This window comes from Lathyrus oleraceus, chromosome 4 (genome assembly GCF_024323335.1).
Source record: "Lathyrus oleraceus cultivar Zhongwan6 chromosome 4, CAAS_Psat_ZW6_1.0, whole genome shotgun sequence".
NCBI classification, from domain to species: domain Eukaryota; kingdom Viridiplantae; phylum Streptophyta; class Magnoliopsida; order Fabales; family Fabaceae; genus Lathyrus; species Lathyrus oleraceus.
This window is the reverse complement of record NC_066582.1, coordinates 245,491,012-245,518,870: the sequence shown is the minus strand read 5'-3', so window position 1 is coordinate 245,518,870 and position 27,859 is coordinate 245,491,012. Positions and strand designations below refer to the sequence as shown.

Below are 27,859 nucleotides of genomic sequence, written 5' to 3'. Positions count from 1 at the left end.
CTCCAAGCAAGGTGGGCACAGGGTTATGAGTGAGAAATATCCTAACAGCATTCATGTCTATGAATTGATCCGGATTAGGAAATAGCACCAAACCATAGATTAGTAGGGCTAGAACATCTTCGAAGGCATGGACGTTCATAACTTTTAGGAATTCTCGGGCCTTATTTATCAGAAATTTGGCAAGTAAACCCTTAACTCCACTTCTTGTTACCCAATTAGTTTCAATGTCGGACTTTGTCATGTGTAAAGCCGCGGCAACTTCTTCAGACTTCGGAATCTTTTCTAAACCACTGAAAGGTGTTTGATCAAGGATAGGTATCCCAAGCAGCCTGGAGAATTCTTCTAATGTGGGTACCAACTGATAATCTGGGAAGGTGAAGCAATGATGTTTAGGATCGAAAAACTGGAATAGAACTCTCATCATATCTTCTTTGAAACCAGTGGTAACCAAATTGAGGAGAGAACCATGTTTCTTGATAAACTGAGCCTGATCGGGAAGTTCTGACACTAAATTCTTGAGTTGAGGAGAGATCGCTACAAGATTGATCCGGATGGTCTTCCTGGAAGTCATAGCCTGTTTAACAGAGCAAAATTAAATCCCTAAGTCCTTGAAATGGTTAGTACAACGCCATGATGCCATGATGTTATGATGTTATGATGTTATGATGTTATGATGTTAAGTAAATAACGAGCACAAGCAAGTCACACAACAATCATTCCTAAGTTTTAAGGCCTGCATGAGTTCCATAGGTAAGTACCCTCCCCACTGAAGTTTGGTTGGTTCAACCTGTCCTAGAATAGTAACCGGGTTCTAGAAGGATCTCAAATCATCGACCTTTCCTTAAGTCCACTTCAGTGCAACACCAAGCGGTTGACCAAAATTTCCCTAAAGTCCAATCTCAAAGAGTGTAGTATCGAGTATCAACCAACCCCAGTCGGAACCAAAGTCAGTTATCTCACTACTTTCTAATGGCTAGGATGAGTCAATTAGGGTTCTAAAGGTCTGGTTAATGCTTTGATGACACCACGCAGACGCCAAATTTTTCCTCAAGTAAACATGAGGAACATCAAGACATCTAAAGTGTCACATTAACCGTATCCATCATTTTAACCATTCCAGTATACGCCGGACAGTCGCGATGATCTCTTGCTACTTACCTAAGGTACACTAGATCCGGGTGTAGGATCTTTCACTCAAGCATAGAATACCCAAACAATCCCTTAAAAGTAAATCAGACAATTCAAATAAGTGATCTTGTTTTTTTTAAGGCAACCTCTCTTTTTAAGGGTCCCCAGCAGAGTCGCCAGTTCTGTCATACGGTGAACTGACTTTGGGTGCTTTTGCTTTGGAAAGCAAATGTCGCGGATAGCAAGAGTCGCCACCGACTTTTCTTTTATCCAATAAGGAAAGGAGGAAAAGAACAGGAAAGACCTTGATTAGATTTTGGGTTCGGGAGGTATATTATACAAAGGGAAGGTGTTAGCACCCTTTGTATCCATGGTTATCCATGGGCTCTTAATTGATGGATCACTTATGTTTTTCTTGTCTGAAAAGTGTTTGTGAACTGCTTAGAAAATGTTTTGAAAAGAGAGTTTAGCTTTGTAATGATTCTTGTATGAATGTATACAAAGTATTTATCTCGTTTAATTTTGAAAGCTGTTTAGAAAAATATAACTTGGCAATGGTTCTAGTATGAATGTATACCAAGTGGTGATTTTCTAGTAGATGTTTTGCAAAGTGTGATGGACGAAAAATGTTTTAGGTTGTGAGTCAGCATTTAAGAGTTATACCTACCCAAGGTCTTTATGGGAGTTTCCTATCCTTATGAGGGTAAAATTGTCCTTACTATTGAGAAGTAAGTAGTTTTTATCCTTTGGATGTAAAAGGGACATCGTAGGATCATCGATTGGTCATTGAAGGCAACATTTGTAAGGATACCTTAGCATTCGAAGGGACGACCATCATTTAACCGTAGGCTACAACAACGGGTCATCAAGGGACAAAAATCATATATTCGTAGGCAACATCCGAGGGACTATGATTTATCTTATAGGGACATGATGATTTAACCGAAGGGTCTTTGCTAAGTGCATCCCCACATTCGCGGGACATGACCGTAATACCGTAATACCGTAAGGCAACAAAGAGAGGTCCAAGATCACATATTCAAAGGCAATATTTTATAATCAATTAGGTAATTAGGATGAATCTCCACAAGGGTATCCCACAAATAAAGTGGAATACCTAGCAAGCTACCTTTTCCGGGAATATGTGAACCCTTACAAAATTCAGCAAACAGGTCAGAATACCAAATCAGGGTGCAATCAAGAGTTGCCCCAAACAAAAGGAATCACAACAGTAATAGTGCCAGGTAAACCATGCATGGTTACAATAAAACATGTCAGATGAGCAGAAATCAGAGCAGAAAAATCAGCGACTGTCATGTTCGCTGCTGCCTCGCCTAGCGAGGCCCTGGCGAACACTCGCTACATGTTCGCTTAGCGATGTGCTAGCGAACGGCTGTGGGTTTTGAATTTAAGAACAGTACGATTTCAGCAAGCTCCAAACCCTATGACATCCATTACAGAAATTACATGGTTAAACATTCAAGACATCCATGCATACTTAGATCCACATGCAAAACCTAAGATATATTTATAAATTCAATCATTATGTCACATGTAAATTGGAAGCATAAAGCGGTAGTGGTAGTGCAAACCTGTTTGCAATTGAATTGCAACGTTGATTTGGCAGATCACTCTTAGGGTTGGTGCCGGATTGAGTTGGGCGGAGGTAACCTTTGTGCAGATGAGTTTCCTTCAGGGTTTCCTTTAGGGTTGTTCTGAATTCTCTTGGTTAGCCTCCAGGGTTTTTCCGGTTGCCTCTGTTAGGGTTGGCTTGTTCCCTCTCCGTGTCCTCTGTCTATCTGTGTCCTTTTTTTCTCCCCCCTTTTTTCTGAATGAGGTCTTGGTATTTATAATAGTTTTTGTGACCTAATGGGCTCAGAATGAAGCCCAAAATTTCTGGTATTCGCAAGCTTCGCTAGGCGAGTGGTGCAGCGAAGGATTCGCTAGGCGAATGATTTTGCTCGCCTAGCGAGCAAGTCAGTTTAAGTCATTTTCTGGATTTGGCCGCTTGTGTGTTGGGTCTTTGTTCCTTTAAGATCAATGTCTTGAAAAATGAGTTGGAGTGCCTTGAAAATGTCTTGCAAGATTAACGGGCAAATTTTGGGGTATGACACCAACCTCTATCTATGACTCTGAGAACCTTATTAGAACCTTGGACTCGAGAGTTGTGTAGTATGGGCCCACTAGGAGTTTTCCTCTTTGGAACCATACAAAGGCCTCACCCAGATGAAACTTTGTTTGGGGATGTTATTTGCAAATGAGTTTTCATCATGACAATAACTTTCCTAGATATTGATTGATAACTTTGGGAACTTCTTACCTTTAGCATTCTACCAAAAGGGTTTTGTTTAGTAACCAAGAATACCCACTCGCACGACCTGTATATTAACCTACATGTGGCACGCATAATATCATTCATAGCATAACATTCATACTGTTTTATTTCCAAGGAATCTGAGTATCATGAGTTGCAGGAATTCAAGAAACATGGAATCAAGCAAAAGAAACATTTACTCCTTCAAGTTCAAGGATCCCGATCTGAAGAATTTACGTAACTTGGTCTCTCAGATGCACCCTGTATACAGAATCAACTTTGGAAAGAATTATGGAAATTTGCTCAGCATCCTCAATCAACAAGTGGACCATACAACCTTGATCACTTTAGCCCAATTTTATGACTTACCTTTAAGATGCTTCACATTCCAAGACTTCCAGCTAGCACCAACGTTGGAAGAATTCGAGCGTCTTGTTAGGATTCCTATGAAGGACAAGTCACTATTTGAAGGGACAAATGAATCTTTTCCCCTCGAGGTCATTGCCAGTGCGCTTCACATGGATGAAAAGGAAGCAAAAGACAATTTAGAGACCAAAGGAAATACCAAAGGGTTTTCACTAAGTTTTCTTTTGGAAAGAGCTCATACCCCGTTGAAGGCAGAAAGTTGGGATGCTTGTTACTCTGCTATTGCATTGGCTATCTATGGCATCGTCCTATTCCCTAATATGGATGGTTTCGTAGACATGACTTCCATTTGTGTTTTCCTTACTAGGAACCCAGTACCCACTTTGTTAGCCGATGTCTATTATCACATAAGTCATAGGTATATTAAGAAGAAGGGATTGATTGCTTGTTGTGCTCCTTTATTGTATCAGTGGTTTATAGAACATCTTCCGAAGACAGGTGCTTGGGTTGAATAGACAGATATTAGTTGGCCTCAGAGATTGGGATCACTCCGATCTGAAGATCTCTCTTGGTACTCCAAAGAATATATCAACGCAGACATCATATTCAGTTGTGGAGATTTCCCAAATCTACCGCTCATTGGAACTCAAGGATGTGTAAATGCTAATCCAGTTCTATCTCTCAGACAACTTGGCTACCCAATGGAAGGCCCTCCAGAGGCAAATTCTTTGGAAGCTTTCTTGTTACTTGACTTTGGGGTTGAGAATCCTAGCTTATTCCAGCGAATCAAAGAAGCTTGGAAGAATATCAATCGAAAAGGGAAAGCTGAGTTAGGGAAAGCAAATGGGATTACAAAAGAACCATATTTTCAATGGGTAAAGGAAAGGGTGCAAATAATTAAAATGCCATTTGTCATTCGGACACCTATACCTCTTCCTGAACTTAAGCTCACCCATGTCCCTATTAAAGAAATTGAGGAACTCAAGACCGCCATGGCAAAGTTAGAAAAAGAGAATGAAGAGCTGCAGATAAAACTCCAGCAAACCATCAATGAGAAAAACAATATGAAGTGGGATCTTGAGAGAAAAGAAGCACAACTTCAAGCACATGTGGAAAAGTTCAACAAGGAGGAACATAAGAGAAAGAAGATCAAAGTGGGATTAGAACAGGCTGATCATTGTTTGAATACTCTTAAAGGTCAACTACGACAAGCTCAGAAAGAATGTCAAGACAATGAGCGTTGGTGGCATCTAGCTACAAAGGAAAACAAGACGATAAGGGATACACTTGGGGCTCAGATAAAAGAACTTACCAATTTTGTTCGTCAGGCAAAAGCTGGAGTAGATCAGGAGCGCCGACTCAAGAAACTAGCCACTGAAGCTTCTAGGGTGTCACCCATGGTATGGGAGGAGAAGTGTCGAGAAGTAAGAGATGTCAGGGAGTCTGTAAGCTATTGGAAGAACCAGCTAGAGTCATTATGCTAAGACAACTCCATATGGTTGAAAGAGCGAGACTATGTGATTGAAGATTATGAATCCTTTAAGAAAACCATAGACTTCTTACAAGGGGACAGGGATAAGTTTCGTGCAAAACTCGATGGACTAGTAGGATTCTGTAATTGGGTAGCTAAAGAATTGCCATGGAGGTTGAGAGACGCAGTCGAAGAGTTGAAAGAAGATAGCACCCCTCCAGCCATAATCAATTTCGTTCTGCTCTGCAAAGGGTTGTTGAAGAGATTCAATGAGGAACTAGAAGAGCTTCAGGCCAGAAAGCCAGCTGTTTAATTTGTCTATGTCTTGTATTTTGTTCCTTTAACATATGTACTTTTGAACTATGACCGTTTTGGATCTCTATGTTATGTATTGGAATGAATGACGTTTAAAAATTACTCCATTATTGCTATTCTAAGTATTTTATGTTTCTTCGAATTACTAACAACTAATGAAACTCGAATGACTCCCTGGAAATAAAATATGCATAACATTCGCATCTTCATTATGCATCACACGTCATGAAAATAAAAAAACTTACCCAACCTTTTTACCCTTTATCCAGCCACACTAACTAATCAACACCGGTACGAGACACGAAGAAAATACAAGATGACATTAGAGCAAGTGGAGGTCAACCAGGTTACCATGAGGATAGACATCAATAAGATCCAGGAGAAGATGGACCAGCTGTTGGAGACAATGCTTGCGATCGCTTAGAGAGAGAGGAGCGAGGAGGAAGAAGCTAGGGCAAGAAGGAATGATGGCGCACCAGGTCCGAATCCCCAAGATGAAAGTTACGTCCCCACCAAGAAGAGATTGGTTCAGATACCAGTAGGAGGCAAAGGAGATGGAGACCGTGCAGAACCTTCTGATACGTCTACTCATCATGGATCCGAAATTGGAGATGACCAGTATGATGCATTCTATATGCCTGATCAACCAAAGCCTAAGGTACTTTCAGATCATGTTGTTGTTAGCTAGGGATTTCGACAGACAGTTAAAAGGTCTTTTGAAATATTAAGTTTTGAGAATAAGCAAGAAATGACTGTAGCGAAGCTGTTTTAATTCTCTTTGTGGATAAGCAATTATTTCCTGTCGAAGCCTGGAACTTAGAAGATTTTTGGATTATCATAAAGTTGTCTTCGACATAGGTGTTTACAGAGTCGAGACTTCAAACGGAAGTATTTGAAATTTAAAACAGAGCTGTTTCGTCAGATCAACACGTGGAAACATCTAAAATATGCAACGCTTGGGAACGGTGTCATACGGTGAACTGACTTGGGGTATTTTGCTTTTTATCGCAATGTCGCGGATAGCAAGAGTCGCCACCGACTTTTCTTTTATCCAATAAGGAAAGGTGGAAAAGAACAGGAAAGACCTCAATAGATTTTGGGTTCGGGAGGTACATTATACAAAGGGAAGGTATTAGCACCCTTTGTATCCATGGTTATCCATGGGCTCTTAATTGCTGGATCACTTATATTTTTGTCTGGAAAAAGTGTTGGTGAATTGCTTAAAAAATGTTTGAAAGAGAGTTTAACTTTGTAATGATTCTCGTATGAATGTATACAAAGTATTTATCTCGTTTGATTTTGAAAGCGGTTTAGAAAAGGTTTTGAAAAGAGAGTTTAACTTTGTAATGATTCTCGTATGAATGTATACAAAGTGTTTATCTCGTTTGGTTTTGAAAACGGTTTAGAAAAATGTAACTTGGTAATGATTCTAGTATGAATGTATACCAAGTGGTGATTTTCTAGGATTTGCAAAGTGTGAGGGGTGGGAAATGTTTTAGGTTATGATCCAGCAATTGAGAGTTATACCTTCCTAAGGTCGTTATGAACGTTTCCTATCCTTATGAGGGTAAAACTGTCCTTACTATTGAGAAGTAAGTAATTTTACCCTTTGGATGTTTAAGGGTCATCGTAGGGTCATCGATAGGTCATTGAAGGCAACCGTTGTAAGGATACCTTAGCATTCGAAGGGACGATCATCATTTAACCGTAGGCTACACCGAAGGGTCATCGAGGGACAAAATCGTATTTTCGAAGGCAACATCCGAGGGACCATGATTTATTTTATGATGATTTAATCGAAGGGTCTTCGCTAAGTGTATCCCTACATTCGCGGGACATGACCGTAATACCGTAATATCATAAGGCAAAAGAGGGGTCCAAGATCACATATTTAAAGGCCACATTTTAAAGTTAATTAGGTGATTATGATGAAGCTCCACATTAAAATCAATACATTAAAAATAATACATTAAAATTAATACATTAAAATTAACACATTAAAATTAATTATTAAAATTTAGGGTGAGCCTCCACAAGGGTATCCCGCAAATAAAGTGGAAGACCTAACGGCGGTCTTTTTTCTGGGACATATGAACCTTTGCAAAATTCAACATACGGGTTAGCATACCAAATCAGGGTGCAATCGAGGATTACACCGCAAAAGAAATCACAACAGTAATAGGATCATATAAACAATGCCTGGCTATGATAAAACATGAATGAAGAGTCAGAACAGAAAAGTTGGCTACTGTCAAGTTCGCGCCTGCCTCGCCTAGCGAAGGCTTAGCGAATACTCGCTGCATGCTCGCTTAGCGATGTGCTAGCGAGCGGCTGCGGATTCCGGTTTTAATAACGATATAATGGCAGCAAGCTTCACACTTTATAGCATTCATTACAGAGATTATGTGGTTAGACATTCAAGTGTTCATGCATACTTAAATTCATATGTAAAACTTAAGATAGTTTCATAAATTCAATCATGATATTATATGCAAATTAAGAACATAAGGTAGTAATAGCAATGCCAACCTGTTTGTAATCGAATTGTAACCTTGAGTTGGCCGATCGGATCGAATTGAGCGGAAGTGACCTTGATGCCGCCGGCTTTTCCTTCAGGGCTTCCTTTAGGGTTTTCCGTCTGTGAGCGCTAGGGTTTGCTTGCTAGAGTTCTCCTTTCCTCCTTTTTTCGTTCTCCTTTCATTACTGAAGTGTTGGTATTTATAATGCCCTTTTTCATGACCTAATGGGCTTAGAACGAAGCCCGAAATTTTTTGTTGTCTGTCAGCTTCGCTAGGCGAGCTGGTAGCGAACGTTTGCTTCGCTAGGCGAGCGTGTAGCGAACGTTCGCTAGGCGAGCGTGTAGCGAACGTAACGTTCGCTAGGCGAGCGTGTAGCGAACAGGCCAGTTTGGGCCATTTTCTGGATTGGGCCATTCGTGAGCTGGGCCTTTGTCCCTTTAAGATCAGTGCCATAAAATGAGTCGGAATGCCCCTGAAAAATGTCTTGAACTATTGATGGGCAAATTTTGGGGTATGACAGCTGCCCCTGTTCAATATTCTTGAGCCGAGAGGGTAGAATGGTATGTGTCGTTCGTGGTCTGGAGGTGAAAGATTATTGAACACTAGAATGCCCCAACAATTTGCGCTTGTCAATTAGTCTTGACGGAGATGGGCTTAAAGATGCCATCCAGGAAGTTTGATGAGGAGATTTCCAGATTGTATCGTACGTTAGACGGTATCTGGAGACATGGGTGTCACACCGGGTCGTACGTCAGACCGTATAGTGAGTCATCCATTATGCTGTCGACTTCGCCGGGGAGTCGGAGTATGCTATATACTGCTGGGGATAAGGGATCAGAATGGATCATACACTGGACCGTATCTGAATACCAGAGTGAGCTGTTCGTTAGGCGGATGACTTTGCCGAGGATGAAAAATCAGAATGGATCGTACGCTAGATCGTCTCTGAGTTGAAGATCCAAATGGGTCTTATGATAGACTGTATTGGAGCTGCAGGATGAGCCGTCCATTAGGCCGAATCTGATGATAAAAAGGGGGTAGTCGTACACTAGACTACACTTCAGAAATGTACCGTACACTAGGTAGCATCTAAGGACTTGAAGGTCTAATTGGGTCGTACATTAGACTGTATGTGAGCAGAATCAGCCGTCCGTTAGGCTGGATCTGATGATGAAAAGGGGGTAGTCGTACGCTAGACTACAATTCAGAGATGTACCGTACACTAGGTAGCATCTGAGGAGATGAAGGTCTAACTTGGTCGTACATTAGACTGTATTCGAGCAGCATCTGGTCTAACTTGGTCGTACATTAGACTGTATTCGGGCAGCATCCGAGGACTTGACGGTCTAACTTGGTCGTACATTAGACTGTCACTGAGCAGAATCTGGTCTAACTTGGTCGCACATTAGACTGTATCTGGGCAGAATCCGAGGACTTGACGGTCTAACTTGGTCGTACATTAGACTGTCACTGAGCAGAATCTGGTCTAACTTGGTCGCACATTAGACTGTATCTGGGCAGAATCCGAGGACTTGACGGTCTAACTTGGTCGTACGTTAGACGGTATTTGAGCGGCATCTGGTCTAACTTGGTCGTACATTAGACTGTATTTGAGCAGCTTCTAGTCTAACTTGGTCGTACATTAGACTGTATTTGAGCAGCTTCTAGTCTAACTTGGTCGTACATTAGACTGTATTTGAGCAGCTTCTAGTCTAACTTGGTCGTACATTAGACTGTATTTGATGACTGGAAGGTCTAACTTGGTCGTACATTAGACTGTATTTGATGACTGGAAGGTCTAACTTGGTCGTACATTAGACTGTATTTGCAGAATCTGACTTGAAGGTCTAACTTGGTCGTACATTAGACTGTATTTGCAGAATCTGACTTGAGGGTCTAACTTGGTCGTACATTAGACTGTATTTGCAGAATCTGACTTGAGGGTCTAACTTGGTCGTACATTAGACTGTATTGGAGTTGTTGAAGGTCAGAATGGATCGTATGCTAGATCGTATCTGAGTTGTTGAAGGTTAGAATGGATCGTATGCTAGATCGTATCTGAGTTGTTGAAGGTCAGAATGGATCGTACGCTAGATCGTATCTGAGTTGAAGGAGTCATATGTTGAGCTGAATCAGAATGAACCGTACGCTAGGCTATATCTGCTAGTATTTGTATATGTTGTATTGGCAATGAATGTCTGGGATGAGCTTATAGATGCCATCGTTAGGAGGATGTCAGAATGAATAGTGACATGAAGTATATCTGAAAGATGTATCTGAAGAAGAAAGTAGTCGTACGCTAGACCACACCTCGGAATGTACCGTACGCTAGGCAGTATCTGAGGGATATAGTTGCATCTTGAACGTAATTGATAAAGATGTCTGTCTGAATGGACCTTTGTTTTGACTATGTCAGGAGGATAATTGACCTGAAAAATAAAGTTAGCTTCATGCCATGTCATGATGCATGAGATGCAAATGTTGTATGCATGCGTATGCTGTGAAATGATGTAATGAGTGAATTATGCGTTTGGAATAAATGAGAGCATTGTATACATGTATATGTTATGAAATGATGTAATGTATATGATGCGGAACGAAAATTGTATGTAGGTATGTGATATGAAATGATGTAATGAATGCACTATGTGTCTGAAACGTTCTTCCAGGGGACTCTACTGGGAAAATAAGTCTCATTCTTCTGGTTGGAGACATTTGTATTGATGACCCTTCCTTAGCTAGGGGTATTTGACTTTTATCTGATGGCAGGGATATTTAACCGAGCCTGGCTGAGGGTAGAAGAGATGACCAGTATGTCTGATGATGCCGACCTTTGCTGGGAAATAGCTGGTTCTTGTTGGGGAATAGGATTAGCAACGGATTCATTGGAAAGCATGATTAGCCCTTCTCCTCGATCCTGAAGTCTAGTAGTAATTGCTATTGTTATTTTATGCATGTATTTTGATAAACATTGATCATATTCAAATGCATATATCAATTCAAGTTAAATCAATGGACGTTTACGCAAACAAAACAGAGAAAGTAAAACGAAAGCATCTTTTTGGAAATGAAATTGTATTGATTTTGAAAGAGGGCCTATAAATAGGCAATTTGAGTACAAGGAGACAGAAATCCTAGTAAGAGGAAATTGTCAGGCAAACAAAGAGAAAGCTATGCAGAAAAAGTCCTATCGATTCCAATTCCACCACTGTCATTATGTCTTCAGGCATCTCATCTCCTGCTGTCGGATAGAAGTGATTGGCTTGTTCAGTCCCTTGAACTTGGTTGAAGCAGACAGAGAACGGGGCATAGTCATACGCTTTAATCCCTAATTTTTGCCTGGACCGCCTTTTCAGGTTTTCAGTCCACCGGGATACCCTTTTTTGCTCAAGCCGCCTTTTCAGGTTTTCGACTTGCCGGGTGTACGTCTTTATATGTTTATCCCTAATTTTTGCCCGAACCCTTTTGGTTCGCCGGGATGCCCTTACTTTTGCCAAGGTACGTCGACCTAGCGGGTCTCTTTTATGCGTAGTATTTTTTAACTATGTCAGCGTTCACAGGATGCAGGGACTCTTCGCCGTCCATTGTAGCGAGCATCATGGCTCCACCAGAGACTACCTTCTTAACTACAAATGGCCCCTCGTATGTGGGAGTCCATTTGCCCCTGGGATCACCTTGTGGTAGAATGATACGCTTGATAACTAAGTCGCCGATTTGGTACACTCGTCTCTTGACCTTTTTGTTAAATGCCTGGGTCATGCGCTTCTGATATATCTGCCCATGACAAACAGCCGCAAGTCTCTTTTCATCAATCAAATTTATCTGATCGAGTCGAGCTTGAATCCATTCATCCTCATCTAAGCCTGCATCTTTCACAATTCTTAGAGAGGGGATCTGAACTTCCACTGGTAAAACGGCTTCCATTCCATAGACTAAAGAGAAAGGGGTTGCCCCTGTCGAAGTGCGGTAACCATGAAGAGCAAAAGGTAACATCGCATACCAGTCTTTGTATGTTACTGTTATATTCTTGATATTGTTAGCAGCCTCCACGGCGTCGTTCGTCTTTGGCCGGTACGGAGAAGAGTTATGGTGTTTTATTTTGAACTGCATGCAGAGTTCAGTTTAGTACCATTATCAGTGATAACTCTCTCAGGAGACAGCAGGTTTCTCAAATAGATATTTGATAGAATCCATCTTAGAAATCAATAAAGTGGTATGATTCAACATATACTGTCTTAGTCGGCGAGCAGCCCAAGCCAAAGCGCAGCAAGCTTTCTCGAGCTGTGAGTATCTTGTTTCACAGTCGGTACCTTTTGCTAAGGCAGTGTATGACATGCTCCTTTCGACCAGACTCGTCATGTTGCCCCAGCACACCCTATTGAATTTTCTAACACGGTCAAATACATAGTTAGAGGTCTTCCTTCAACTGGTAGCATCAGAATTGGAGGTTCTTGGAGATATTTCCTGATTTTGTCAAAAGCTTCTTTGCATTCATCATTCCATACCATCTCTTGATTTTTTTCTCAGTAATTTGAAGATGGGTTTGCAGGTAGCAGTCAAGTGTGGAATGAATCGGGCAATGTAATTCGAGTGCCCCAAGAAACCTCTGACTTCTTTCTTGTCTATTTCAGTACCCAGATTTACAATTTCAATTGATTCCTCATGCGGCTGTATGGTCTTTTCTTCTTGTAGTACCAGTTTGGCAAGTTCTCCAGGGACTTCACAATCTTCCTCACCTCCATCCTCGGCTTGGTAGATCGGATTTTCAAAGTCATAATGAACAGTAGCGGAATTACTATCAACAGGATCCAGAGTGGATATGGATCTGCGATTTGTTACGTGAGTGTGTGCAAGAAAACATAGCTTGTTTGAAAAATGACAGGAAAGATAAAGAGCGCAACATTTGAATGCAAAAAGTCCATTGATTTATTGAATATGAATATGCTTATGAAAATGACAAAACCCTTGAAAAATTAGCTATTGTGCCCCGGGCATAGACACAATGCTTTGAAGCACTAAAATAGCAATAACAATTACTCTTGACTAAAGGAAATCGGGATAGTGTCTTCAGCCTTCCAATTGTCGAGTCTGTCACCAATTGTTGGGAAAATCCAGCTATCCAAGTCATAATCGTTATCAGTATCTTCCACAGCATTGACAGTCTCATCTTGATTAGGCAGAGGAGCAGTGATGACATTAGGAGTCTCAGGCGGATCAGATTCAAATTCTCCAGCGTCGATCATATCCTGAATTTTGTTCTTCAACGACCAACAATTGTTTGTATCATGCCCGGGGCTATCGGAGTGATATGCACACCTGGCATTGGGATTATAACGAGGAGAAGTAGTGTTGGGTTTTGCAGGAGGATCTCTGAGAGTAATTAAATTTGCTTTTAGCATACCCTGCAGTGCTTGTGCTAAAGTCATATTGATCTTCGTAAACTGCCTTCTTCCCGGGTTAATGTGACTCACAGGTTTCTTGTCTTTTTTCTTTTCGAGCAAGAGAGCCTTCAGTTCCTCCTGCCCCCTGGATAAGTTCAAGATCATCTTCTGGAGTTGAGCATTCTGAGCCTGGAGATCTTTGACAACTTGTTCGAGGTCCATTTTTCTGTGTGGAGGAAAACCGTGAGAACGTTGATCCCTTTAGAGTACCTGTTATGCAATGTTATGTCATGCTATGCAATGTATGAAATGTTTTCAAGGCCTTTTGGAATTTAAATTTGTATAGACTACCAAAAAAAGGAGACTTTTTTTTGTTTTTTTTTTTTTACAAAACAGAGCAAAGTTAAATCCCTAAGTCCTTGAAATGGTTAGTACAATGTTATGATGTCATGATGTTATGATGTTATGAGGTTAAATAAATAACAAGCACAAGCAAGTCACACAACCATCATTCCTAGGTTTTAAGGCTTGCATGAGTTCTATAGGTAAGTACCCTCCCCACTGAAGTTTAGTTGGTTCAACCTGTCCTAGAATAGTAACCGGGTTCTAAAAGGATCTCAGATCATCGACCTTCCTTTAAGTCCACTTCAGTGCAACACCAAGTGGTTGACCGAAGCTTCCCTAAAGTCCAATCTCAAAGAGTGTAGTATCGAGTCTCAACCAACCCCAGTCGGAACCGAAGTCAGTTATCTCACTACTTTCTAATGGCCAGGATGAGTCAATTAGGGTTCTAAAGGTCTGGTTAATGCTTTAATGACACCACGCGGAAGCCAAATTTTTCCTCAAGTAACATGAGGAACATCAGGACAACCAAAGTGTCACATTAACCGTAGCCATCATTTTAACCATTCCAGTATACGCCGGATAGTCGCGATGATCTATTGCTACTTACCTAAGGTACACTAGATCCGGGTGTAGGATCTTTCACTCAAGAATACCCAAGCAATCCCTTAAAAGTAAATCAGACAATTTTAAATAAGTGATCTTGTTTTTTAAGGTAACCACTCTTTTTAAAGTATCCCCAGCAGAGTCGCCAGTTCTGTCATACGGTGAACTGACTTGGGGTATTTTGCTTTTTATCGCAATGTCGCGGATAGCAAGAGTCGCCACCGACTTTTCTTTTATCCAATAAGGAAAGGTGGAAAAGAACAGGAAAGACCTCAATAGATTTTGGGTTCGGGAGGTACATTATACAAAGGGAAGGTATTAGCACCCTTTGTATCCATGGTTATCCATGGGCTCTTAATTGCTGGATCACTTATATTTTTGTCTGGAAAAAGTGTTGGTGAATTGCTTAAAAAATGTTTGAAAGAGAGTTTAACTTTGTAATGATTCTCGTATGAATGTATACAAAGTATTTATCTCGTTTGATTTTGAAAGCGGTTTAGAAAAGGTTTTGAAAAGAGAGTTTAACTTTGTAATGATTCTCGTATGAATGTATACAAAGTGTTTATCTCGTTTGGTTTTGAAAACGGTTTAGAAAAATGTAACTTGGTAATGATTCTAGTATGAATGTATACCAAGTGGTGATTTTCTAGGATTTGCAAAGTGTGAGGGGTGGGAAATGTTTTAGGTTATGATCCAGCAATTGAGAGTTATACCTTCCTAAGGTCGTTATGAACGTTTCCTATCCTTATGAGGGTAAAACTGTCCTTACTATTGAGAAGTAAGTAATTTTACCCTTTGGATGTTTAAGGGTCATCGTAGGGTCATCGATAGGTCATTGAAGGCAACCGTTGTAAGGATACCTTAGCATTCGAAGGGACGATCATCATTTAACCGTAGGCTACACCGAAGGGTCATCGAGGGACAAAATCGTATTTTCGAAGGCAACATCCGAGGGACCATGATTTATTTTATGATGATTTAATCGAAGGGTCTTCGCTAAGTGTATCCCTACATTCGCGGGACATGACCGTAATACCGTAATATCATAAGGCAAAAGAGGGGTCCAAGATCACATATTTAAAGGCCACATTTTAAAGTTAATTAGGTGATTATGATGAAGCTCCACATTAAAATCAATACATTAAAAATAATACATTAAAATTAATACATTAAAATTAACACATTAAAATTAATTATTAAAATTTAGGGTGAGCCTCCACAAGGGTATCCCGCAAATAAAGTGGAAGACCTAACGGCGGTCTTTTTTCTGGGACATATGAACCTTTGCAAAATTCAACAAACGGGTTAGCATACCAAATCAGGGTGCAATCGAGGATTACACTGCAAAAGAAATCACAACAGTAATAGGATCATATAAACAATGCCTGGCTATGATAAAACATGAATGAAGAGTCAGAACAGAAAAGTTGGCTACTGTCAGGTTCGCGCCTGCCTCGCCTAGCGAAGGCTTAGCGAATACTCGCTGCATGCTCGCTTAGCGATGTGCTAGCGAGTGGCTGCGGATTCCGGTTTTAATAACGATATAATGGCAGCAAGCTTCACACTTTATAGCATTCATTACAGAGATTATGTGGTTAGACATTCAAGTGTTCATGCATACTTAAATTCATATGTAAAACTTAAGATAGTTTCATAAATTCAATCATGATATCATATGCAAATTAAGAACATAAGGTAGTAATAGCAATGCCAACCTGTTTGTAATCGAATTGTAACCTTGAGTTGGCCGATCGGATCGAATTGAGCGGAAGTGACCTTGATGCCGCCGGCTTTTCCTTCAGGGCTTCCTTTAGGGTTTTCCGTCTGTGAGCGCTAGGGTTTGCTTGCTAGAGTTCTCCTTTCCTCCTTTTTTCGTTCTCCTTTCATTACTGAAGTGCTGGTATTTATAATGCCCTTTTTCATGACCTAATGGGCTCAGAACGAAGCCCGAAATTTTTTGTTGTCTGTCAGCTTCGCTAGGCGAGCTGGTAGCGAACGTTTGCTTCGCTAGGCGAGCGTGTAGCGAACGTAACGTTCGCTAGGCGAGCGTGTAGCGAACAGGCCAGTTTGGGCCATTTTCTGGATTGGGCCATTCGTGAGCTGGGCCTTTGTCCCTTTAAGATCAGTGCCATAAAATGAGTCGGAATGCCCCTGAAAAATGTCTTGAACTATTGATGGGCAAATTTTGGGGTATGACAAACGGCGAACATGGCAATCATACATGTAAAGGCCGTTAGGGTCGAATTACTATAAATAGGGATCTTAGTTTTAGATTCAAGAGGTGTTCAAACAAATATACAGAAATTCACAAAATACATTCGAAGTACCGGAGCGAGAGAAAAGAGTTTTACGCTGAAAATGTATGTATGAAGAACACCATAAGTTTCGTTCATGTTATATTTTTCATACCAATTGTTTAAATCAAAGTATTTTTACTGCCTTTATCTGTCGAATTGCCCTTACTTTTCAGTAGCTTATCATTACTTTTCATTTCTGCATTTACATTCCGCCAGAATCTTCATTTCCAAGACTTTCTTAAAACATAAAGCATTTACTTTGAGTCATTTATCTTTACCTTTCCTAAGCCTTTTCACTACCTTTAAACCTTTTAATACCAAGTGATCATTATCTACTTTGTTCACAAAGTCATAAGTTTCACTTAGATTTGTTGTCTAAACACTTTTTGTCATCCACAAATTAGAAACAAACGTAATTATGAGTCAAATCACAGTAATAACAATTCTTAAGACACGTGTCCTATGATCAATCTAGTCGATCCTGCGAGTTACCAAAAATATACAAATTTGGAAGACTAGCGGTTGTTTATCAGAAATCACTGGTAAACAAATTGGCACCCCTGGTGGGACAGTGTCAAAAGGATTGTTGATTAAAACAGTTGTTTTATTCGCAAAATTGCCGTTATTCTTTTGGTTAAAAATTTAGTGTTGTATGATCCTTAGAAGTGGCAGGATAGCCAATAATTCACATCCTATAACCAACGGAAAAAACGCGAAAAAGATGGTTAATACAACCAGTCAAGGGGAACAGTCCTCCCCCCATGGAGCAGGCACAATCGGAGCAAATTCGATTAATGTGTCCACTGAAATCCCTAAAGCACAGGCCATACCAACGATTGGATCCATGGCCTTGCATAATTCGACAGTAATGCCTATCATATCAGGCGCGGCAGATATGCCTGCAGTTTAACCCCTAGGCCACCAAGATTCGAAAACTTTAGGCCTGTGAGAGATTACCCTTATGGAATGCCATCAACTGCCATGGCATGGCTTCAAAACAATTCTTCCATATATACTTAACCACATAGTACAGTTATTTCACCAATCCAAAATTCTGGATCCGGCATGAACCACATAAGTCGAAATAACCAATCACAAGGGATCCCCACCCTACTACCTACCCTTACAACGAATAGTCAGGCAGCCTTTAGACAACAAATGGATGCCAGTAACCATGATATGGTAGGAGTTCTGGCCAGAGAAATGAATACCATTTCTCTCCGTTAATACAGAATGTGAATAAGACTAATACCGACAATGCCCAAACATACCAACAATTGTCAACACAGATGGGACGCATAACAGATTTTCTAGGCGCCCCACAACCTGCTGTTCGACGTAGGCCAAACCAGGTTATAATCAAGGGCGAAGAACCAACGATAGATCAGGTTCGACCGCAAAGGCAAGCCCCTAACGAAAGAGTCATGGGGGCAAGATTGGAACAACAGCCAATTCGACGGGAAGTCGCTGAAGAACAACCTAGGAGAGTGATAATGGTTAATAGAGACCAGGACACAGACGAAGTAATTCATAGGGTTAGACGGGAAAACATGATGGAAAATGACCTAACCAGTATGATAGAGAGAATCATGGCCCATAATGGTCTAAACACAAGACTTCGACGGCCAAACTATTCTTCTCCTCTGTCAGAGTATGTCCTGCAAACAGAATTACCAAGGGGTTGTAAAATCCCTAAGTTCACCAAATTCTCAGGGGATACTAGTGAATCCACTATAGAGCATATAGCCAGATACATGACTGAGGCAGGGGGTTTGGCAAACAGTGAGAACTTGAGGATGAAATATTTCCCTAGTTCTTTAACAAAGAACGCCTTCACGTAGTTTACGACTTTACCACCAAATCCCATAGATGCTTGGCCCCAGTTAGAAAGATTGTTTCATGAACAATTCTACATGGGCCAAACTAAGATAAGTCTTAAGGAACTAGCCAGCATCAAGAGAAAATTCACCGAACCTATAAATGATTATCTGAATAGGTTCCGCTTGTTAAAATCTAGATGTTTTACAATAGTACCTGAACACAAGTTGGTCGAAATAGCCGCTGGAGGTCTGGACTATTCCATCAGGAAAAAGTTAGACACCCAGCATCTAAGAGACATGGCCCAATTAGCAGATAGGGTTCGACAGGTCGAACGCTTAAAATCTGAAAAGGCCAGAGCAAATAAGAATTATAAGAAAGAGAGGGTTGCTTATGTCGAATTCGAAGACGAAGAGTCCGAAATTGCTGAAGACCCCTATGGTCTTGAGGAATTCGAAGTAGATTTGGCAGAATTAAAGGAAGCACCACCCTATGCTTGCAAATTACTTACACCTTCGAATGGCAGAAATCCTGTCGAAACTGAAAAGAACGATAGGTTTCCCAAAAAGACTTACACATTTGATGTCTCGAAATGTGACGAGATCTTTGACCTATTAGTAAAAGATGGCCAAATGATAGTGCCTCCTAATACCAAGATTCCTCCGTTAGAACAACGAAAGAAACGAGGTTTCTGTAAATATCACAGTTTTTTGGGCCATAAAACTTCACAATGCTTTCTTTTCAGGGATCTTATTCAGAACGCAATCAGAGATGGCCGCCTCAAGTTCGCCGACAAAGGGAAAAACCAGATGAAAGTTGATACTGATCCCCTTAACGTTGCTGAGACCAACTATGTTGAGCCTGTCGAAATCAACATGGTTGACGTAGGGGAAGTGGAGGTTGCAAAAGCAGCAGGAACTGGAAGCTACACATTGGATGGAAAGCAGGCTACTGATGGCCTAAGTAACGACGTTTCCTTTGGAACTTCTATCAAGGGCAAACAGGCTGCTAACGTCGAACCAAGGACCACTGAAGGTCTTAAAGGGAAAACAACTGAGGCTACTGAGGGCCTAAGAAAGAAGTTCGAAGCAATTTCAATCACTGATGACGCTAGTCTGGGCGTCAACATGGTAGACCTGAAGCAAATTCCCCTAGAAATGGAAGAAGTGGAGGAATGTTTGAAGATGGAGCAGGAAGGGATGAAGTTTGGTTATCCCAAAGCCAACGAAAGCCTACGCGAGTATCTCTGGAGATGTCACAAAAAGAATGTTGATATGTTGTTGTGCCCAAGATGCAGCATCAGGATCTCTCGAAGGGTGGCTGAAGATTATGAGAGATGGTAATGGACAAAGACCGAGAGAAACTGGAGGAAAGAAAGCCAGTTGCAGAAGGTGTATCCCACACCAGGAGAAAGCCTTCTGGGTTTCGTTGTGTGCTTCTACAAATATGAAACGGAATGTTTAATGTGTCCCAGGTGTGGGGCAGTGTATAACAGAGAATTAGCCGAAGCATTCGAAAGAATCCCATATGACCAAGGTTGGGACGGACATGGAGGAAATCCAAACATGTATAGCTTCGACAAGAGGGGAGCACCTAGGAGACCAGATAGCCCTCATCCAAGGGCGAAGAGAGTCATGTTTAAATTGCCAGCAGAAGTCCCTGAGGACAAGTGGACTCAGGCGGGACCAAAGAAAGGAAAATGGAGAAGTTTCGAAGATGGAGGAAGAACCTCGTGGGCGTATAGAAAATAGTTTCAGGCGTCCAAAAGAGAGACTGTCAGGTTAGAAAATTACAAAGGAAAGAACCCTATGTCGAGATCCCAATGGAGGAGGCATCAAAGGATGAGGAAAGCAGAAAGAGAAATGAATAAAAAAGAAACTGGAGAATCCAGCAGCGTCAAGAATCCCCCAAATATCATGGATTCGACCAAACCACCCAAAGGAAGAAAGTTATTTCCAGATGAAAACATAACTCAGAAGGTTCAGAAGGAACAAGCGAAAGAAGAGGAAATGCTCACAGATGATTTCGAGTCCGACAGAGTGTATTCCGTGAATATGAATTGTAACATGGTCTCAGTTTTGCCGCACGAGTATAACCAGGAAACAGAGGTCGAAGATAATGAGGAAGCGGACGCTGCAGAGATGGCGAAGCATCAACCAGTGTATTATTATGTTCTGAACAATGGTGTTGTCGAAGAATAGAATGCTATGTTCGAAAGGCCACACCAGGGGATGCAGAGTCACCTCAAACCCCTATACATTAAGGCCAAAGTTGGACAGGTGGGAGTGAATAAAGTCTTGGTGGACGGGGGAGCAGCCGTTAATTTGATGCCCCAATTCATGTTGAAAAGGATAGGGATGTTCGACACTGACGTCAAACCCCACAACATGGTGCTGTCAAATTATGAAGGAAAGATAGGACAGACGTTGGGCGTCATACAGGTGGACTTAACTGTTGGGTCAATCACAAGACCAACGATGTTTATGTTAATACCTGCAAAAGCAAATTACAACTTACTACTGAGGAGAGAGTGGATACATGGAATAGGAGCGGTCCCTTCGACTATGCATCAAAGAATATCTATCTGGAGAGAAGACGGCGTGGTAGAGAATGTCGAAGCCGACCAAAGTTACTTCAGGGTAGAAGTAAACCATGTGGACAAGAGAAACTTCGACAGAAATTTGGCACACATATGACCGTGTTACCCAGCAGAAGAAGGCTACGCCCCAAATAAAAATGCCTTGTACTTTTTGACTCTCCACCCAAATGGCTTCCAGTGGGATATAGAGATTATGGGAGACCCAGAAATAGGAGACTCATCTGAGATACGACCAACAGGCTGGGATGAAGACCTGTACTATGACTGAGTCTTCTTTCTTTGAAAAGATTTCGGCCTACATGGCTGAGAACAAAAGACAAGCGGCTCTCGAAGCCGAGATAACAAACATGGCTAACAAGGCCACATATAGTGAAATCTGTAATACAGGACCAGGGGAATTCTTTGAACCAAAACCCCCTGACGAACAAGTACCTATGGAACCAGCAGAACAGAGGTTGGACGCCATCTACGACGAAGAGCCTCTGGGATTTGAAAAAGATCCAGTAACGTCAAGTGAAAAGATGTTAGCACAAGATCCTCTCGAAGAGATTGATCTCGGAGATGGAAGTGCAAAAAGAATTACCTACATCAGCGCTAAACTGGACCCCAAGTTAAAAGTGAGAGTGATTGAATTACTAAGGAAGAACAAAGATTGCTTCGCTTGGGATTACGACGAGATGCCTGGTTTGAAGAGGGACCTGGTCGAATTAAAGCTGCCTATAAAGGATGGCAAGAAGCCCATCAAGCAGACTCCAAGAAGATTCACACCAGAAATCCTCACAAAGATCAAAAAAGAGGTCGAAAGACTTCTTCGTTGCAACTTCATCAGGACCACAAGGTATGTCGATTTGATTGCTAATATTGTCCATGTTATCAAGAAAAATGGCTCTTTGCGAGTATGTATAGATTTTCGTGATCTAAATGCAGCAACCCCTAAGGATGAGTATCCAATGCCTGTGGCAGAGATGTTGGTTGACTCAGCCGCAAGCTATGAGTATCTCAGCATGCTTGATGGATATTCTGGCTATAACCAGATTTTCATCGCAAAAGAAGATGTTTCTAAAACAGCTTTTCGATGTCCAGGGGAAATAGGCACTTACGAATGGATAGTCATGCCTTTTGGCCTAAAAAACACTAGGGCAACATACCAGCGAGCAATGAACTCTATATTTCATGATTATATAGAGACATTCATGCAAGTATACATAGATGACATTGTGCTAAAATCTACGTCGGATGAAGACCATCTATCCCATCTCAGCCAGTCATTCGAAAGAATGAGAAAACATGGTTTAAAAATGAATCCTCTTAAGTGTGCATTCTTTGTGCAGGCTGGAGATTTCCTGGGCTTTTTGGTCCACAAAAAGGGGATAGAAATCAATCAGAACAAGACGAAGGCTATTATGGAGACCAAAGCACCATCAACCAAAAAGGAACTGCAATCATTATTAGGAAAGATAAACTTCCTAAGAAGATTCATCTCGAATTTAAGTGGTCGAACTCAAGCCTTCTCTCCCCTTCTGCGCCTGAAACAAGGCAAGTTCGAATGGAATGACGAACACCAAGGGGCATTCGACAAGATCAAACATTATCTGGCGAATCCTCCTATCTTGGCACCACCATGTGGAAAGAAGCCTATGAGACTGTATATATCAGCTTCCGACACTACCATAGGTAGCATGTTGGCGCAAGAGAATGAAGATGGCGTCGAAAGAGCCATTTACTACCTTAGTAGGGTTTTAAATTATGCAGAAACTAGATAAACTTCAATAGAAGAGTTGTGTCTTTGTTTGCATTTCTCTTGTACTAAACTTAAATATTATATAAAACTTGTTGATTTATACGTCTCTTCGCATTTTGATGTCATCAAGTATATGTTATCTAAGCCAATAATGCACAGCCGAATTGGCAAATGGGCTTTAGCGCTCACTGAATACTCTTTAACCTTTATGCCTTTAAAGGCAATGAAGGGACAAATAGTATCAGATTTTATTGTAGACCATGCACTGGTCGAAAATCCTCAATTTCAAGTTGAGTTGAAACCTTGGAAATTATTCTTCGACGGTTCCACTCATAAGAATGGAAGTGGGGTTGGGATAATGTTAATTTCTCCTGACAGAATTCCAACAAAACTCAAATATAGAATTGAAGGTCCCCTTTGTTCCAACAACGAAGCAGAATATGAAGCTCTTATTGCAGGACTTGAGGCTTTGTTGGAATTGGGGGCAACTAGGGTCGAAATTAAAGGAGATTCAGAATTAGTAAGCAAGAAACTGACGAAGGAGTACAAATGTATAAAAGAAAATTTGATTATGTACTTCGTCATTGCAAATAGGTTACTCAAAAAATTCGAGTACGTCGACATAAAACATGTTCCTAGAATAAAAAACCAAGAGGCTAATGACTTAGCACAAATAGCCTCAGGGTATAGAATTTCAAAAGAAAAGCTAGAAGAGCTTGTCAAAGTAAGAGGAAAGGCAATGGCTGCCAGATTATCTCCGACGAATTTGGAAAGCACCCAGTTAGGATATGCTAACAAAGAGGAGTTTGAAGTATTGTCCATTGACACCTTGATAGATACAGACTGGAGGAATCCAATTATTAATTATCTCAAGGACCCTTCGACAGACACAGAAAGAAAAACCAAGTACAGGGCTCTATCTTATATATTGATAGGGAATGAATTATTCAAGAAAACCCCTGAAGGGATCCTGTTGAAATGCTTAGGAGAAAGCGAAGCTTACTTGGCATTATCCAGTGTACACAGTGGAGCTTGTGGAGCACATCAGGCAGGCCATAAGATGAAATGGTTGCTTTTCAGAAATGGAATGTATTGGCCCACCATGTTAAAAGATTGTATAGAGTTTGCTAAGGGTTGCCAGGAATGTCAAATACACGCAGGAATTCAACATGCTCCTGCAAGCAAACTTCATACGATTATTAAGCCTTGTCCCTTCAGAGGTTGGGCATTAGATCTAATTGGTGAGATTATACCCCATTCATCCAAAGGTCAAAGATACATACTTGTAGGAATTAACTATTTCACTAAATGGGTCGAAGCAGTACCTCTAGTAAATGTGGATCAAGAGACTGTTATCGAATTCATTCAAAGGCAAATTTTATACAGATTTGGAATCCCAGAAAGTATAACAACAGATCAAGGATCAATCTTTACTGGTCGAAAGATGCAAGAATTTGCGAAGGAAATGGGGTTCAAATTATTAACATCCACACCATATTATGCTCAAGCCAATGGGCAAGTTGAAGCAGCCAATAAAGTGATAATTGGGCTAATCAAAAAGCATGTAGGAAAAAAGCCAAAAAGTTGGCACAAAACTTTAGACCAAGCACTCTGGGCTTGTCGAACCTCCCCTAAAGAAGCCACTAACACTACACCTTTCCAGCTTACATTTGGACATGATGCAGTACTACCTGTCGAAGTCTACTTACAATCAGTGAGAATCCAAAGACAAGGAGAAATCCCATCTGATTTATACTGGGAAATGATGATAAATGAGTTGGTGGATTTGGACGAAGAAAGGTTACATGCGTTAGAAGTATTAAGAAGACAGAAGGAGAGGGTAGCAAGGGCATACAATAAGAGGGTCAGAGGTAAAACTTTTACTACGAATGATTTAGTATGGAAAGTCATATTGCCTATGGATCGAAAGAATAAGGCATTAGGAAAATGGTCTCCATATTGGGAAGGACCTTTTCGAATTCTAAAAGCCTTTTCAAACAATGCATACGAAATAGAAGAACTAGTAGAGGATCGAAGGATCCTAAAAGTAAATGGAAAATACTTAAAGAGGTATAAACCATTTATGCACGAAGTTAGAATCATAACAGCATAGTAAGTAAAGAACTATCATGGCCAAAATGGAGAAGATATTTAAATTCAAAATATGTGCCAAATTGGTTTTCGTCTGAATCAAGTTACAAGTAAACAAGAATCGAACAAAGCAAATACAGGAGGAAATCAAAAAGGAATAGTGGCCCTCATTCGATCATATTTCTTCTTCACCAAGCCAATCTTATACTGGACAGCCGCTTGAACTCCTCTGAGGCGTGCAATATCTTCGTTCATAGCCGTGGCTTTTTCGACGTGGTCCACGCTTTGCTTCGCCAGATCATCAGCTTCAGTACTATCCAAGCCTCGGATAGCAGCCTGCTTCACCTTAGCATCAGAAATCTTTTGCTGCAATTCTGCAATATGAGATTCCCATAGGCGTATCGAAGCAGTGTAAGTGTCGAACTCTGCTTGGGCTGATTTTCTGGAAGCGGTTAATTCCTCAGAAGCTTGTGAAGTTCGAAAGGCATTATCAAATTCAATGGCTTGAGCTTTTTCAGTCGATAGAAGCTTAGCTTGGGCGTCCACCTCCCTATGATATTCAGCACACACTTGGTCAATGAGGTTTTGAATATCAATAAGGACTTCACCTACATCAGTGGGGCAAGCAGTGATGTTAATTTTGCTTATCAACTTCTTTATGCTAAAGCTCGCCCCCACATTATTCTTTAACTCATCAAAGAGTTTACGTCAAAAACTGCCTTCTTCACCTGCTGAAGGAGTTCGTCATGTGATGCTTGGTTTGCACTAGCACCAGATTGGGTCGAAGCTCCAGAAACACTCTGCTCTGAAGAAGACTCTCTTTGAGCCATCATTAACCTCACATACTTGAGGGGATCATTTTGTTTTAAAGATCTTTTCTCTTCCTCAGTAAGTGGTGTGGGTGAAGTTTGGGTGATGGATGGTCGAACTTTAGTGGGATTTGAGACCGTATCGGCGCTGGCATTGCTAGTTCCAGTTTGATTCCCCTCAGCATCAGCTTCTCCCATATTTATGTCTTCATCTTCTCGAAAATACCCCTCAATTTCATCTGAATCCTGATCTTCCTCATCAACATCATTTGAAGGGAACGCAGCCCTGGTGGGAGAATCACTAGGAGTACTCTCAGAGTTTTCTTTCCCTATTGAGTCCTTCTCGTCAGCGTGCTTCGAATCCCTTTTACCATCTTCACGAGGGGAAGAGGTTTCTTCTTCATTCTGAGCGTTATCTTCTTCAAGATTGTGAGCCCCAGTCGAAGAGCCTTTGTTTCGGATAGCACCGCTGACTGTCGGAGGAGGAGATGGATTCATGTCGCTCGAAGGATCGCTTTAATTGGCAGTAGAAATAAGGGGAGTGGTGGTTTTGTCCTGAAACTGAAATGTTAGATTAGAAATGTGAAATTTGTCGAACGATAAAATACTTCAGGTCGAAATATACCTGTTGAACCTCTGGATCGGAGGAATTGCTCCCAATATGCTCCAGTTCTGCAGCACTAGAAGGTTGAGATGGAGTTTTCTTTAGAAGAGGAGGGAGAGTGGTGGTTTCGACACCTTGTTGTTGATTTGGTTGGAAAGGGGCAACTGTGGCCTTATTCTTCTTCTGTTTCTTCTTGAGTGGAGTAGGAGGAGTATCCTCTTCATCATCTTCGATAAGAATGACATTAGCAGGAGGAGTTTTTCTTTTCTTGGGTGTCAAGGGAGGCTTGCCACTACCCTGAAAAAAGAAAACCATAAATAATTAGCAAGAAATTAGAAAGAGATACAAAAGTTATTTGATGTAATACCTTTGAACCCTTTTCTGTTTTTTCTGGAGCGGCACCAGAAGGCACTCCCTGGCTCGAAGAGATAGTTGGCTTGGAAGCAGTAGTCGAAGTAGCCTTCGCCACAGGTTTTTCTTTCTTCACCACCTTCCTTTCGACAACTAAAGAAGGATGTGAGTTAGTCGAAACATGCAAATGGTTAAAAGACTGGTAAGAAACGAAAAGAAGTTGTAAAACCAAGAAATCCAAACATTCCACACCTTCACATGTCGGAGAAGTAATTCTCACTGCAGATAAATCAAAGTGAAGGAAGCCTTTGAAACTGTCTAAGGTATGTTTGGTAGCAACTACTCTTTTTGCAGGCTTTTGTTGGTCATTTTTTAGGATGTTAAAAATGTTCCCACACGTGAACCAGTAAGGGTAAGGGGGAAAAATGACAAAGCAAAATTTGCACTGGGTAACTTTGGGAATTTGGGTGGTTCGCACTCAAAAGCCACGTCATATTTCAGTTCAGGTTTTACAGTTTTGAGAGATTTTCTTTTGGCAATCTGCTTTTCAAATCTTTCTTTTAAAATTGGGGTTGCATAACAAACAGTGTCAACGATGTTCGTTGGGTTATAGACAGTTTCAAAGTACTTTTGAAATGCTTGGATTTCTGCAGAATGAGTAAGCTTACCCTTGGGGACATTTTCCTGCAAAGACGAAAAAGCCTTCGTTAGACGTTCTTTGATTTCAGCAGTCGAAAACATGTTCTTGGAATAGAAATCTGTCCACCAAGTGGCGAAACCATTGGTGGAATAGAACGATGGTTGGAAGGCTATTAATTGGAATTCGGAAAAATTGGCATGGAATTCTTTGTGGACGGCAATGTCTCTAGCGCTCCATTCAGTTCCTGCACAGCAGATCTCGCGCTTTCGTTTGAATAAAGAGAAAGGGATAAGTTGACACAACCCAAATTGTCGAGAGACAAAATTAGGCTGGTAAGCCAACAGACACACATGACTCTTCACTGGCAGAATCCTAGAAACAAGTTGCCTTGGAAGGAGAAAGGCACGCCATATCTCTTCGATCTCTGTATTGGCATTTTTCACAGCGTCTTCGAGCGAGGCAGTAAA

At 41.0% G+C, this 27,859-nt stretch overlaps 3 protein-coding genes across 3 annotated transcripts; all 3 read left to right on the top strand.

Moving 5' to 3' along the window:
- The first annotated feature begins 3,615 nt into the window (after positions 1 to 3,615).
- On the top strand, positions 3,616 to 4,323 carry LOC127136889 (uncharacterized). The gene has a single exon (XM_051063400.1). It carries the CDS (start codon positions 3,616 to 3,618, stop codon positions 4,321 to 4,323), a length of 708 nt encoding a protein of 235 aa, XP_050919357.1.
- Positions 4,324 to 18,028: 13,705 nt separating this feature from the next.
- Positions 18,029 to 18,580, top strand: LOC127136888 (uncharacterized). The gene has a single exon (XM_051063399.1). The coding sequence runs from the start codon at positions 18,029 to 18,031 to the stop codon at positions 18,578 to 18,580; it is 552 nt and encodes a 183-aa protein (XP_050919356.1).
- Positions 18,581 to 23,048: 4,468 nt separating this feature from the next.
- LOC127136887 (uncharacterized) lies at positions 23,049 to 25,010 on the top strand. The gene is made up of 3 exons (XM_051063398.1): positions 23,049 to 23,257; positions 23,492 to 24,300; positions 24,406 to 25,010. The coding sequence occupies exons 1-3, from the start codon at positions 23,049 to 23,051 to the stop codon at positions 25,008 to 25,010; spliced, it is 1,623 nt and encodes a 540-aa protein (XP_050919355.1).
- Positions 25,011 to 27,859: the final 2,849 nt, after the last annotated feature.

What these genes read in the sequence shown, in the direction of transcription:
- LOC127136889 (XM_051063400.1), top strand. Translation starts at nt 3,616, where the DNA reads ATGGAATCAAGCAAAAGAAACATTTACTCCTTCAAGTTCAAGGATCCC.
- LOC127136888 (XM_051063399.1), top strand. Translation starts at nt 18,029, where the DNA reads ATGGGACGCATAACAGATTTTCTAGGCGCCCCACAACCTGCTGTTCGA.
- LOC127136887 (XM_051063398.1), top strand. Translation starts at nt 23,049, where the DNA reads ATGCACAGCCGAATTGGCAAATGGGCTTTAGCGCTCACTGAATACTCT. An exon ending in GGAAGTGGGGTTGGGATAAT is followed by an intron (nt 23,258 to 23,491) that starts GTTAATTTCTCC and finishes CATTGCAAATAG; the next exon opens with GTTACTCAAAAAATTCGAGT. An exon ending in CAGATTTGGAATCCCAGAAA is followed by an intron (nt 24,301 to 24,405) that starts GTATAACAACAG and finishes ATTATGCTCAAG; the next exon opens with CCAATGGGCAAGTTGAAGCA.